At 36.6% G+C, this 15,872-nt stretch overlaps 1 protein-coding gene across 3 annotated transcripts in view; it reads right to left on the bottom strand.

The window, feature by feature from the left end:
• Window positions 1–15,872, bottom strand: part of fbl (pantothenate kinase 3 fbl) — a 104,948-nt gene that overhangs the window by 26,146 nt on the left and 62,930 nt on the right. For 2 of the 3 annotated variants that reach the window (XM_067152262.2, XM_067152260.2), the window contains exons 6-8: window positions 14,169–14,245; window positions 5,380–5,556; window positions 5,120–5,248 (exon numbers count right to left, since the gene is read on the bottom strand). In XM_067152262.2, coding sequence (XP_067008363.2) covers window positions 5,120–5,248; window positions 5,380–5,556; window positions 14,169–14,245 — 383 coding nt within the window. The remainder of the gene's footprint in view (window positions 1–5,119; window positions 5,249–5,379; window positions 5,557–14,168; window positions 14,246–15,872) is intronic. The other variant, XM_067152261.2, reaches the window with a different exon arrangement.

Raw genomic sequence — 15,872 nt, 5'->3', positions numbered from 1 at the left:
CCTAAGTTTCGAATGTTGGCCGACTACGACTGCGACAGAGCATTGACTAGGTGTCATGGAGACCACGATGCTGAAATGGACAGCTGGCGTCACTAAACTGGTTCGCATCTCCAATGAAACCATCAGGGACAAATTGGCATTGCACCGACTCAAGAAAAAATGCGTGAGAGTCGTCTATGATGGTTTGAACACGTACTAAGGGCAGACGCCAACACTATCGCAAAGACGGGTTGGATATTAGAAATCACCCGTAGGAGATCAAAAGGATGAACAAAACAGCGATGGGCCGATACTCTTCATAAAGATCTGAAGTGTGTCAATCTCCACCCTGACATGGCCCAGGACAGAACTAAATGGAGACAACAAATCCATGTAGCGGACCCTGCCAGCAGGAGAAACAAACGCTGAAGAAAAAAGAAAAAGATAGGAGACTTGTAGGCGTTCCATGGATTGCAAAATTACTTTGGCTGCATTAAACCAAGATCTTACTGGACAATAAAATTACAAAATAACGTCTTGTACTTCGGTCATATTATGATTGTAACACCTCTGATGGCAAAGTAAAGGAGAATATAGGAAAACGTATATGGAAGATTGAGTAATTTCATCCAGTGACTATGCATATTATGAAAAACAGACCAAAGGAAGAGAAAACTATGATGTATAAAAAAAGTATTAGCAACCTATCTCAAATTTGGAAACCTAAGTGGGGATAAAAATAAAGGGTACATCAAAGGCAGCAGAAATGATAGTCATGAAAGGACTTGAAAGTGTCACAGGAGAGAGAATAGAGAAAGAAGCTGAAGACAGATCAGCTGTCAAACTATCAGAATGAAGGATGAAAATGTTATGATTTCAGCATGTGGTGAGAATGGAAGAAAACTGTATTTAAGAGAGTCAGAGAAGACAAGGTAGATATGTCTTCATTCCAAACATTTCACATGCATTAACCAAATTCAAACAACAGCCACTAAGATGAGAAATGAGCAAAGGTATCACTTATCAAACAACCTAGAGAAAGAGAAAGATCTACCAAAAGTCCATCAGAAAAGAAGAAAAGATCCGGTGCAAATGGACAAAGATGGTAGTACATGGACAGGAAACTGGTGGAAAGAGAATGTGCTAGGTAATACACAGTGGCTAAAATGTCAAAAGAAGGCAATGATGATGAAATATGGATAAATTATTGCAAATATGGCACACTTAAAATGATTACTGTTCTTCCAATTTTACCCGTACTTTTTACAAGTGCCACTTTCAAAGTTGTTTTTTTTTTGCTAATTACCACCTTCAGCATTGGTTCTTTCTCCAGATTTTTATCTAATCCATGTCCAATATTTATAAACAGAAAGCTTATTGAAAAGTTCAGAGAGGAAGTATGGACAGATTTAAGGAAAAAAAGAATGAGTAAAGGAATCGAGGAAAAGTAATATCTATACTACATTTGAAAATTAGGTGTCAATAAAATAAATACAGTAGAAGTCCGTTATAGCGAGAATTCATAACAGCGAAAAATTTACTCGCTATAACGGATTGTCGTTATATCCGATTTTTGTATAGAAGTCTGAAAACCCTTCATGCACTTTAAAATCGGTATGAAACTGCAATCAGTTTGTTCAAAACTTGCGTTTCCGCAGATGATATCCACACTACGGCTTACTTGTTTGTTATTTTTCGTAATCCGATACTATGTGAAAGTGTATGATTAATTTCATTCTGAAAAAAATATTGTACCGTATTTCTCCGAATCCAAGATGAACCCCACTTTTTCCTTCAAAAATTTTAAATCAGGTTCAAAAAGAAGTTTGTAAAATCATATGAATGCCTTGTTGTACAGTAGGCCTACGCATTTTAAGATTATTTTTAGACGCCGAACATTGACTTTCGTCACGCCGTATTTTTGCGTATTTGCGGCTGCACAATTATTCTTTATTTCCGCGGGTTTAAGGACCATTAACTTAACATTGGCATCATAATACCGAAGAGAACTCGTTGAAAATTTTCCGGCAATACCTATTCCATGCGTCTCTACAATACAACGATCCATCGGGAAATTATTCTTGCTGTCTATAAAACTGTTACTTTTACGCAGCGTCAGATAAAACCGGCTGCCGCTACACGCACGTCTCGCTTGTCGGGTTTGGCCAAATTCAGCGGCTAGCGATGTATAGGCCTAATCGCGTACGTAAAAAATCAACGAACAAGTTTATTGCGCCACAGTATGGCCATTCCGCTTTTGCATTTTTCGTGCACATACCTCACAATTTCATCTTCGACTTTTTTAAAGTGTCCTAGTTGCGAACCACTGAATGCATTTATTGTAGAGTACACATTTTTTTAGCTCTTTGTCTTCACGCTAACACCAAATACTGGCTTTAGTTAGGCCTATGCCGTATTTTCTTGCGGCTGCACAATTATTCTACATTTCCGAGTGTTTAATAAACATTAACTTAAAATTGGCATCATAATATCGACTAGAACCTGTTGAAAATTTGCCGGCAATACCTTTTCCATGTATCTTTACAATACGACTATCCATCACGAAAATATTCCTGCTGTCTATAAACCTTAATTTTACCAAGCTTCAAGTACAATATATGCGTTATGACTCTGCTCTGAGTAGCCATGGCTTTTCTAAGAATTTGATGCCATTCTGCAGATCTGAGAAACACACAGGCTCTGTACAACCGGTTGTTGCGGCTAGCGATGTGTAGTACAGAGGCGGTACCGGTAGTTCATTGTCAACGACTTCTGTGTGCGTTTGAAAAGAAGCAGCGTGGTTACAGCGGTAGTTGCCAGTGGTATCCATTAACTTACTGTTAGGCCGGGAATGCAACAACCCTTGAGTTTTAGCATGAGATTCTGAGAAGAAGAAAAAAAAAAAGACTTGGATTCGAAGAAATACGGTATAAGTCCAGAGATTTCTGTGGCAAACACCTCAGCTTTCTTCTTCAAACAGCGTCACCTAACCTAACCATATATCTAGCCTATCATGAAAACATGTTTGAAACGCAAGTAGAGAAATAACCTCCTCGTGAAAAATTTATATGTAAATAGCCGTAAATAGACGCGAGAAGATATGAAATATCCTCTGAAATCAGTAATGTACTCTGCCATATCTTGAGGTGTATCACATTCTTATTTAATTTCCGTATATAACATTAAAATTAAGATATCATTTACTTCAGTCTTTATTTTTAACGAGTTAACAACTGCTATCGGCCACGTTATTTACGCATTTATTACAAAAACATGTTATCCTCTTTTATTTTGAATTTTCTTTAGAGAACAGCAGTCGATGGGTATTACTAATCAACTCCAACATCGCCTTTGAATGTCAACGAGAGAGCTCGCAAATGCACAAAGTGAGAAAACTGTACCGTACTGAAGATGATCGATCTCATTTTGTTGCACGATGGGTATTACTAATCAACTCCAACATCGCCTTTGAATGTCAACGAGAGAGCTCGCAAATGCACAAAGTGAGAAAACTGTACCGTACTGAAGATGATCGATCTCATTTTGTTGCAAACGTTTCAGTTTTCTTATTCAAACAGCGTCACGTATCATAACTTAACCATACTATACGTATGATGAAAATGCACTTCAAGCGCCAGTAGAGAAATTATACCTTTCTCGCTATAAATTTTCATAACAGCCTTTCCATAATTTAACCAGACGCGACAAAATATAAACTAACCTCTGAAATCAATTAAGCACTCTGGCATATCTCGAGGTGTATCCCATTCTTACTTAATTGCAGTATTTAGCCTCAAAATTAAGCGGTCGTTTAGTCAGCCTTTTTAACGAGTTAACAACCGTTATCAGACACGTTATTTACGCATTTATTCCGAAAATATGTTCTCTTTCATTTCGAATTTTCTTTACGGAACAGCTGTCGACGGATATTACTAATCGACTCCGACATCGCCTTCGAATGTTGATGAGAGAAATCGCTAGTGCACATAGCGAGGAAACGATGCCAAAGGTAATCAATCGCATGCAATATCATCGCTGGGGTGCATAAATGTCAGTAACAGAAAAAATTGCGCGCGCTTAATCGCTCGTAATAACGGGTGCGCCAGTGATAGGGTTCTCGCTGTAACCGAAGGATGATACACAGTTTAATATAGGAATTCTGAAGGGACAGAAAAAACTCGTCGCTATAACGGAGTTCTCGTTATATGCCGTACTCGCTATAGCGGGCTTCTACTGTATTCCGAATGATACTGAACATAAACAGAGATGACAAGGAAGTATACCATCACTTTTGCTGACCAGGCAGCTCGATTCTTTCTAAAAGTTTGTTTGAACATATAGGAATATTCTGTATGTGGAGGAATAATAAAAACATACTATACTCGATTGGTTTGAAGAGCTCCTTCCTCAAAGATTTCAGGTCATATATAGAGAGATAGGAAAAAAAAACTGGAAAATATAATTGGATAAACACAAGAAAGCAACACTGGAAGAGAGAACAAAAGACAAAGAGACAAGCACAAATGTAAAAGTATAAAAGGGTAAGGACTATCTCCAGATCTTTATACCCTGCCATGTACCCTGCTCTGTTCTCACCAATCCCACTTCTACATTAATTTCTTCTCAGTCCCCGATGAACTCATTTCTGCTTTCCAACCTTGTAGTCTTTTACCATCTGCATACATCTTTGTATTTTTATCTCTTCCCTTTTTCCAGAGTTCCAACAGGCTTTCTTCTTATCCCACACATTCCACATCAAGACTGAAGATCTGTGAAGTTGAACCCTAATGAGCGTAGAAGCCTAGTAAGCAGAAACAAACAATGAATACACCTGTCTCCTGGATTTCTCTGCTCAACCCCTCTGATTTATATATACCCAGTTTAAGGGAATTATCTTTCAAAACACTAATGATTTTCTGAAGCCTTTGAGGGATGAGAACTGCAAATACCTGTGAATTACAAAGAGCAATTTGAGACACATTGAATCATGGCTCTCAACGAATGATGGTTTATTGGTACATACTTCTTAAATTAGAACCAGTATAGTATGTATCACAACTTTCATCAAATTAAGCACTGTTCAAAAAATGACAGTGATGATTGAACCCGTGTTAGTAGTATAGATTCCTTAACATCTTACCTACTAGCTACTAAGTCTCCAGCCAAACTGAAGCGTGCATGGTCACTCTGATAGATATCTCGGATCAGTTTGTCTCCACCTGTACCCAGTTCGATGGTCTCCTCAAACGAGATGCAACCAGTCAGCAAGCTACACAGGTCCAGGTCATCCTTTTTACAGTATCAGAAGAGTACACCCTAATCCCAGCCTCAAAGTTCCTCCACTGCTAGAACATGTGATCTTTTTAATTATTTGAAGAAACAAATTCATTATCATCTTACCTACTAGCTACCAAATCTCCTGGTAAACCAAAGCGGTCGTAGTCACCCCCATAGATATCTCGGACCAACTTGTCGACACGTGTATTGTCACCGCCAGTTGCGAGTTCGATAGCCTCTTCGAAGGAGTTGCAGCCTGTCAGTAGGCTACAGAGACCCAGGAATGTACCACCACCTAAGCTGAAAAGGGCAATATTCATACTTCAACATTAAAAGAAAGGCTTTAGCCATGTAAGATAGTAAAAACTGCCCTCCAATTACATAGGGGAAGTTATATACCAGCCATTAGCCGTCCACTGGAGAAATATTCCTGCCAATTTGTAAGCTGCTATTGGTATTCTACGAGTACCATGAATGTGCGAGCAGAGCGCAAGTGTATCTCTACAAAATCCAAGATAGAAAAATTCTGAAAAAAAAATAAATTAAAAACTAGTGGACATCAATACAAATATCCTAAAATATTCGTAAAATTTAAAATTAAATACCGTATTAAACATGGCCAAAAGTAGAAGACACCTTTCATCAACGCAATACAAAAAGTAAAAAATAAGTGAGTTATTCCACCTTTTGAATACAAATTAAATAGTGTTTATTAAACATTTAATGGGACGAGTTTTGACCTATTTAAAGGTCATCTTCAGCCATATCACGTGTAGAATAAAGTATTTGAAAAACAGTTGTTTTAAAGATGGTCTTAAAACGTATACGTTTGACACTAGAAAAATTGTTACCGGGCGAGTTGGCCGTGCGCGTACAGGCGCGCGGCTGTGAGCTTGCATCCGGGAGATAGTAGGTTCGAATCCCACTATCGGCAGCCCTGAAAATGGTTTTCCGTGGTTTCCCATTTTCACACCAGGCAAATTAATTAATTAAGGCCACGGCCGCTTCCTTCCAACTCCTAAGCCTTTCCTATCCCATCGTCGCCATAAGACCTATCTGTGTCGGTGCGACGTAAAGCCCCTAGCAAAAGAAAAAAAAGAAAAACTGTTAATAGAATTTCCTGAAAACACATTTGTTGTAAGAAATTAGTTCACTTAGCTGTAGAAATATACGAGAAGAAGAAGTCTTCAAATATTCTTCATAGTATTCAAGAACGTAGATACAATTCAAAATTCACAGTCTTGATGAGATGTGGAAATGGGCATACATGCATAGTGTTGTTGTGGTAGAGGAGGAGAAGAAGTCTTATGATATTCTTCTTATCACTGCGAAGCGTAGATATACTTTCAAACCATTCATAATCTTGATGAGATGCAGAATTGAGCATATATGCAAAGTATTGTCTGTTAAATTCTGGGTTGCATGTTAACGCAACATACCATACATAAATTGTGAACATATCCATCCAGTTGTGTAACGGTATAGACAGATGGATACATTGAAAAAGAAACAAGCGGTAGTACGGGCGGCATTTACTCGTGTATATAATATCTTGGAAGAAAGATAAAATTCCCGAGTAAATGGTGAAACTCAAGATGATGTGTAGATTATGGCTGATCAGGAATTGCTACATGAGAAATTCGAGGAGCTGGCACGCTTGGATGGAGAAATTTTGGAATTGCTGCTACAAAATCCAGCTACCAAAAAACAAGAATCGGATATGGAGGTGCAGGCCACAGATGAATACTCAGGCAAGTACAAGAGAATAAGCCTTTACTTGCAAAAATCTCTAAATGCTTATTGATGAATTAAAAAAAAAAATCTTGTATACATTATATAGTACTTTCAATACGGACCAGAAATGATTTTTATTACTTGTAATAATAAAGCCAACCAGGCTAATAAAAACAAGCATCAAAACCTTAAAACAAAAATTAGCAAGATCTCAAAAGATATTCAATTCTTAACAGAATGTGTAAGATCCAATCTAGTGCCGAAGTTTCTAAAATCAACTCAAAGGAAAAACATTCCGAAACATAAATCCAGACATTCAAAATAAAATTAACATTTGGCTCAAAAATGAAATAAAACTAATGTATAGAAAGAAATCATTATTAAATACACAACTTTACCGAGAACATTTGATTATCACGCAATCATTATCACCCCTAGAATGGAATTCTTATCAAAGACGTATTACATATAAACTACAGATTACATTGAACAAAAAACAAGAAACCCTAAACTGCAAATTAACACATTTAAAAGAAGAAAAAACAAAATCACTAAACCAGAACAGTAATTAAAAAAACACCCACCTCCCCTTGGAACAATATTCCAACTACAACCAGTCTGACACCACCTTTTTAGATAAAGAAACACAGTTGCTCAACTGAGGCATAAAACATAATTGGCCTAACCCACATAAATAAGAAGATATAATCAACACAATAACCGAAGCCGAAACAAACATAAACAAATTCCAGCAGTCAAACAGAACGATGTAAAATACGAAATTAAAAAGAAATTACCTGCCTGTGTAAAAGAAATTTCCAACAAAAATAACTCTACCTCACAAAAACAGATCCAAGAATTAAGGGAAAAAGTGGACACTAACAACATCATTGTAACCAAAGCCGACAAAGGCAATACCATAGTCTTAATGAAAAAGCAGGATTACATCCAAAAAAAAAAACTGAGTTGTTTTCTAATGAAACTTAAACAATAGTCTCAAAGGATCCCACTAAAAAAACTCAACATAATTTAAAAACACTTTCAAATAACTCTTCATTTTTATTCAACGAACACGAATACCAAAAACTCATCAGATCACTACCGAAGGTACATAAAAAAGACATTCCCATTCGACCCATCATAAAAAGCCAAAATAGCCTAACATATAAAACACCACAATTCCTTCAAATATTTTTTAAAAAAAAATTTTAAATTCCACAACAAACACCCTAAAAATTCAATAGAACTATGTGAAACCCTTAATAAATTTAATTTAAAACCTAACCTCACATTGTGCTCTTTCAACGTCACCAACATGTATTCAAAAATCCTAGCTAAAAAGCTTTAGAAATAATAAAAATTAATATTTCCAAACACAGCACTTTAAGCATAATAGAAATAGAAGAATTCCTAAAATTATTAAATTTTGTCTTACAAAACAACTATTTCACTTTCAACAATTTAAAATATACAAACAGAAAGGCCTGGCCATGGGAGACCCCATCTCTGGAATACTTGCAGAAATTTATATGGATAACCTCGAAAACAGCAAAATAATAAAAAATATCAATGCTTGAAGTCTCTGGCTACGCTATGTTGATGACACGCTAGTAATAATCGACGAAAGTCTCAACAACAGTGAAAACATACTAACTTATTTAAACAAGCTAGATAATAGCATTAAATTCACTAAAGAGGACGAGGACCACAAATCAATTAACTTTCTTGACATCACAATAACAAGAACTTCTAATAAGTTTGATTTCCAAATTTATAGAAAACCCTCATTCACCCCTACAACCTTTAAATAAAGTTCCCTACATCCACAATCACATAAACAAGCTTCCTTTTACAGTATGGTATACAGAGCTCTAAAAATTCCCCTTCCAACCACCAATTTAAAAAAAGAAATAAATACAATAAAAGAAATAGCCACTTTCAATGGATATAATCCCTCAATCATAAACAAACTAGTTAATAAAGTTAAATTAAAACTAACCACAAACCTCCCCCCAGTAAAAAAAAAAAAAAACAAATCAAAGTATGCGACCTTTACCTACATCAACCCAATCATACACCAAACAACCAACACCTTAAAAAAACAAGAAATTAAAATAGCTTTTAAAACCCAATATTCAAACCAAAAAACGTTCTTCAAGCACAATACAATAAATTCAGACAAAAATAAATACTCAGATTAAAATGTACCGAGTGCCTCAGCTCATATATCGGATAAACAGGAAGAAGCTCCATAACTAGGTATACAGAACATTTCAATGCCCAGAAACACAACAAACACTCAGCATTGAGCAATCATATGAAAGAAACAGGGCACAACTTTACCACAATCGAACAGGATCTCCAAATTTTAAAAAGAGTAAAAAAACAAAGGTAGACTCATGACTGAATTCAAGAATTTATATATTTTTTAGACCAAAAATACAATGCAAATAAGAATTTAAATGATCCGATACACAACAGAAGCCCTTTATATGACCAAATAGTAATATTATTCAATAAAATAAACCTTCAAGACAAAAAATTCTTTAATATTTTTGAAACAATATCAAAAAGTACTTCTTCCAAGTCAACGAATACATTACACCCCCTTTCCCCTCCCAACATACTCTACTCCCATTCACGCACCAACTATAAGCCAATACACGCATCACGCCCCTCCACCTCCTCCACCATACACAACTCCCTCCCTTGCGCCAATCACAAGCCTATAACCTCGCCCTCTCCAGCCCCTCCCCCTCCATCTAGACGACAAACATACAACACGAGAAGTAAAAACCACTAGTGTCCTAGTAACATTTCACAGAATAAGTCAACAGTGCAACAACACCAAAGGTAAGCACCAACATCATCTTACTAACAACACTTAGACAAAACCTTCCCAAAATTTTTCACTCTTATCAAAATAAATTAACTACAGTTTCTTCTACGTTTCAGAACCAACCACTAATAAGAATCGTAACACAATTCAACAGCCTCAATTTAACCATCAAACTTCTACAATATTCTTCTACAACAAGTTTCACAATCAACGTTAAAAAATTCTGTCATTCGGAAGAAGAAAACAACAACAACAACAACAACTCAAAATTCTTTTCCAAGATATCAACTCAATTACAAAATGTCTACTTTGAAGCAAGGAATATCATCACCCTCTTTGCGTCAAAATCATATCAACGTAGCGATTGATGGCCCATTATCATTTCAGCAAACTCACATGTTGACTCGCAACAAATTAGGCCAACTACAAGCATCTGTTGAACTGCATGTCAACACAATCTTGCCGGATTAAACTATAAACAACTTATGAACTGCTGACTAATAAATATTTTGGGCAACACACGCCAATGTCAAATAACGACATTGGCCCAGCACTTGGAATGTTTTCCCTTCCCATTTGATATTCAACACTGAACCTATTTTATATTCTTTCTACTATGTATTAGCTTGTCAATTTCCTTCTACATCAAGCAATGACTATGGCTTCAAGCCATCAATTATGTTACTTACAATCAAATGACGTCTCCTTCTTTAAGTGAACTACATACGAAGTTATCATTGTATTGTACTGTATATTCAACATTGAACTTATTTTATATTATATCTACTATGTATTAGCTTGTCAATTTCCTTCAACATCAAGCAATGACTATGGTTTCAAGCCATCAATTATGTTACTTACAATCAAATGACATCTCCTTCATTAAGTGAACTACGTACGAATTTATCATTGTATTAGAGTTTCAATTATTTCAGAAACATTTTTATGATGAACTGTAAATTTTATCTTACACACATCATCTTCCAACATATTTTAGAATAATCTTTAACCAAGTACCTGGCAAAAAATAAGGTTTTGATATTGACTGAGGATGCCTCATAAGAAGAGGCGAAACATGTCTCATTATATTATAACAATGTTTTTAACTCATATGTTAAGATTTTGTATTGTATTGAATAGGTGGCAAAATAACAAATATTTTCTTGTATACATTATAAGAGTGGAGGAGCTTCGCAGTGATAAGAAGAATATCATAAGACGACTTCTCCTCAACCACAACACTATGTACAGTATATGTGCCCATTTCCACATCTCATCAAGACTGTGAATTTTGAATTGTATCTATTTTCTTGAATACTACAAAGAATATTTTAAGACTTCTTCTTCTTCTTGTATATTCCTACAGCTAAGTGAAATAATTTCTTACAACAAATGTGGTTTCAGGAAATTCTATAAACAATTTTTTAGTGTGTCAAACTTATATGTTTTAAGACCATCTTTAAAAGAACTGTGTATCAAATACTCTATTCTACACGCAATATCGCTGAAGATGACCTTTAAATAGGTCGAAACTCATTTCAAACTCAACAAATTGTCATATCATTCTTAATTAGACAATGTAATATATAAACGATTTATATTTAATAGGGTTTTTAAAAGTTTATTATTTGATAAGTTTGTTAACGGCAAACTATAAGTGTAAGTTCTGGAACAATGTTACCAATCAACCTTGTAAAAATATTTACGGCCAAAGATGTTCAAAAAAATGAACGAAACATGTCCTATGTTTTAACAATTACGCAATAAAATAAGGATGATCCTAATTTTGTATTTGCTTTTTAAGTATTCAATAGGTGGAAATCTAAGTTTTATTATTCTCCTTTCTCTGTGAAGTCGCTAGAAATGTTTTGGCGGGAGAAATAAGCAAGTGGAATGGGATGGATGCTATGTGGAGTGTGACAGTTGCCTGGGAAGCTGTTCCTTCATCGACAACCATAAACTCCTTCATCAAGTGTGGACATGGTTTCTTAAATGAAGAAGAAACAGATGATGAAGCTGAATAGGACGAGTTTCGGCAACAATCCAGTTTCGGTACAACTTTCGCCAAACACATTGCCGAGAGGGTCCACCTTTTCAACACAATATATCAAGTAAATGATATTACATCAGTCTTGGGACCAGTTTCAGCCACTTAGTGGCCATCTTCAGCCAAATAAAAATTAAACAGATTAACACGTTGACTGCCAGGACACATAGCAAGAAATGTCCCGGTGGCCAAATAATTTTTTCTTCTGTGCATGTAGTAAATAAGCAGTAGGACAAAATTCGAAGTGATATTTCACTTAAGTGTTCAATGTACGTATGAAATACAATAAAAATTCCCAGCACCCCGAGGTACCGCCGTGGCCCCACAGAAAAGTTCACTGCATGGTTTTGCCTAGACGGCCAGAGCGGTACAGTCTAGCGGTACTAGAAGCTTACATTGCTTGATAGTACACATTGTAGATAACAGAGTGTGCCATGATTTGTTTATTAGTGCTTAGGACTACAATCGCAAGGCACTCATTGTTTTACAGTAGGGTGTGTGTGTAATGCGAGATATTTCTAAGTAATTTTACCAGTGAACGGAGAGGTTAGTTATAAAAATGGAACCGTTTTCTTCTTGAACTTGGATGATAATGATGCTAATCCTTCAGTATGAGAACTCTGCTAAGTAGTGTCCATGTCAAAATGATCAATAACATTTTGCAACACAAAAAAAAACTCTTCACAAAATTAAATTTGAAATATATTTATTTCCTATTTACTCGCTGCAAAATGTTCAATAGTAATGTAAAATGTTGCTATGTTGTCAATGAATGTTGTCAATTTAGAAAATGCAGACAGCTCATATTTACGCTACATTTATCACGATAAGCGTAGAAATCATCTCAGGTATGGGTGCAACAATTTGGTAGGAATCGGTGTGACCTATTGATTAGGTAAGCATAAGCTTGGGGTGAAAATGGGAAATCACAGAAAACCATGACCCAGTTTCCCAACAGTAGGATTCAAACCCACAATCTCCAAAATCTTGAGCTTGCGAGTTAGCTATCCCGGCACACCAAAGCGCATGGCTAAACTGATTGGACAAATACATATTGCCAATAAAAGGAGGTTGGATTAATAAAAAATAAAGACTATATTTTGGAAACCAAGCACGTCAGGATTTGCTATGAGGCCATAGCGGTACGCTAGCATAGTGAATTCAACATCTCAGCGGTCCACCGGCCCGGCAGGGAAAGTTAGCGGTACTTCGTACCTCCGTGGCCTCATGAGACACTCACTCAGCGGTACAATGTACCGCTCTGGCAGCCAACGTGTTAAACATATGTATACCACACAAAGACTATGTTGCAGGAATAATTGTAACATTAAATTACATATTATATGTACCAAAGAAACAGCCAGGAAATTGCCTAAGATTAAGATGTGGAAACTACAACAGATTGGAAAGAGGACAAACTATTAGAACCGTATAAGAGGACAACTGCCTACAGAAGAAGTGGAGAGAGCCAAGGGAGAGTGGACAATATTTAAAAACACCTTGATAAAAGATGCAATAGAGGCTTGCGGGAAGACAAGTGCAAGAGTTTTTTTTTATTCCACATCTGCTTTACGCCACATCGACACAGGTTAGATCTTATGGCAACGATGGGATAGGAGTGGAAGGAAAGGACCGTGGCCTTCAGTAAGGTATAGCCCCAGCATTTGCTTGGTGTGAAAATGGGAAACCATCTTCAGGGCTGTCGACACTGGGTCCTGAACCTACTATCTCCTGAATGACAGCTGATAGCTGCGTGGCCCAAACAACACAGCCACTTGCTTGGTTAAGTGCGAGATTAAGGGAAAAAAAGAGACACCCTGGTGGAATGAAAGAGTAAAGATACTCAATAAAGTAAAGGAACATGGCACAAATTTTATTTTATTTTTTAAAATTTGCTTCACGTCGCACCAACACAGATAGTTCTTATGGCGACGATGGGATAGGAATGTTCTAGAAGTGGGAAGGAAGCGGCCGTGGCCTTAATTAGGGTACAGCCCCAGTATTTGCCCGATGTGAAAATGGGAAGCCAGGGAAAACCATTTTCAGGGCTGCCGACAGTGGAGAACTTTACTCAAAAACAAAAGGAATTCAGTTAACAGGAAACTATCATTCAGAGTGATCAAAAACAAAAGGAATTCAGTTGAAACCATCAAAGCAATCGATGATTCCAATGAAAACCTGGTCAGGAAGGAAGATGACATCAGAGAGGAGGAGGAGGAGGAGGAGGAGGACACCTAGCTTATTGTAAAGTTTGCAACTGGCACTTTCTCGATCTCTCATTATTATACCAACCTTGTACCCGATATCCTCTTGTAATTGTCTGGGCCATAAACAGCAAGGACACTCACGCCCGAGCCAATATTCACAATCTAAAAAATAGGATAGGAAAAAAAATATACATGAGGAAACCATTTCATACAGAGAGGGAGAAACAAACTGACTGAGCTTCTATAAATTATTTCAGATTATATAACACACAAAAGTGTGATAGGCATCTGATACATATCCGATCACATACTGAAAGCAGGCAATTTAAGAAGCTGAATAAAGAAAGAAAGGAAGAGTATTGAATATTGAATTTTCACGACCGCATTGTAATCGAAACTGACTTTCAACCTATTAGGTCATGTTACGTACATTTAGTACGTGTTGAAGAGATGTTAAGTACAGAACAAAAATGGCCAACCAGACACCAGTGGGATCCGAACCCACAACCTCCCGATTTTGCGTCGTTTGCTCTACCAACTGAGCTATGGTGGCCTAGGCCATCTTTGTTCTGTTGGAAAGGATCTGAGCTACAGGTCTGGTACTACTACCATCACACTGTAGAGTGCGTTTAAGTTGCCCGTTGAAGAGTATTCTTTAATTGAAAAAAAAAAAAACCCACTGATATCTGTAGAAGAGCATAAGAATGAAAGGAAATTTTCTGAAAAAGATATAATATTCTATGATAATATCAGTTTTACATCCCACTAAACAATTTTATGGCTTTCAGAGACATCAATGTGCCAGAATTTTGTTCCACAGGAGTTTATTCATATACCTGCAAATCTACCAATAAAAGGCTGATTTATTTGAACACCTTCTTAGAGAAATAGTCCAATTTACTGAATATGGTTATACATATTTCATTAAAGTGCAAGATCAATTTGTCAAGACGTTTTTCTTCAGGAAAGTCAGCAAAGCAGCCAAAATGGTTACATTATTTTGTAACAGTATTTCTGTTTACACAATGCTTTTTGTATATGCTGTACCACCATCCTACATCTGAAGGAACTGCACAGACAATGTAGATGCAAGGCAACTCCATTTCAATACACTGGAAGATTCAAGGGAACTGAGAAGCCAAGGGTCAAGCTGATTCGAACCTGTCAACAATCAGGTGATCAATGATTTTTCCCCTCCCATTTAACTGACTTAAGGCCTGCAATTGGCAGTTGAATTGAAAGTTGGAAGCAGGTGAAACTCAATCTATAAACCCAATATTGATAATGATGATGCTTGTTGTTTAAAGGGGCCTAACATCTAGGTCATCGGCCCATAATGGTATGAAATGAGATGAAGTGCAATGACAATTTAAAAGTACAAAATTCATATAATGACCAGAATCCGAAACATGATTATGAATGAATGAATATGAATTTAAAACAATCACCCGCAATGCCTCATCTTCCCAGAAACTATATTACTGACCAAGGGACTGCTTCCAAAGCACATTCCTGAATCGATGATGCTTGTTGTGGAAAGGGGTTCAATATCGAGGTAAACGGTTCCTCATAATGGCACTTTTCGCTAGTAAGGTAGAACCAGGGTATTTCTCAAGTTGCCTTACTAAGCAAAGGTAGCGTAAAATCACGGTGTTCCAAACATTATGGTACTACTCACAAGTATTGTACGTTGTACAGGTAACGCAGACCTAGGGTGTTTCTCACATAATGGCACCATTCGTAGGCAACGCAAACCCATGTTGTTTTTCACATAGGTGTACTAATCACA

Source organism: Anabrus simplex, chromosome 8 (genome assembly GCF_040414725.1).
Source record: "Anabrus simplex isolate iqAnaSimp1 chromosome 8, ASM4041472v1, whole genome shotgun sequence".
In the NCBI taxonomy this organism is placed as follows: Eukaryota; Metazoa; Arthropoda; class Insecta; order Orthoptera; family Tettigoniidae; genus Anabrus; species Anabrus simplex.
The sequence above is the reverse complement of the archived record's forward strand: the minus strand, read 5'-3'. Positions and strand labels throughout refer to the sequence as shown.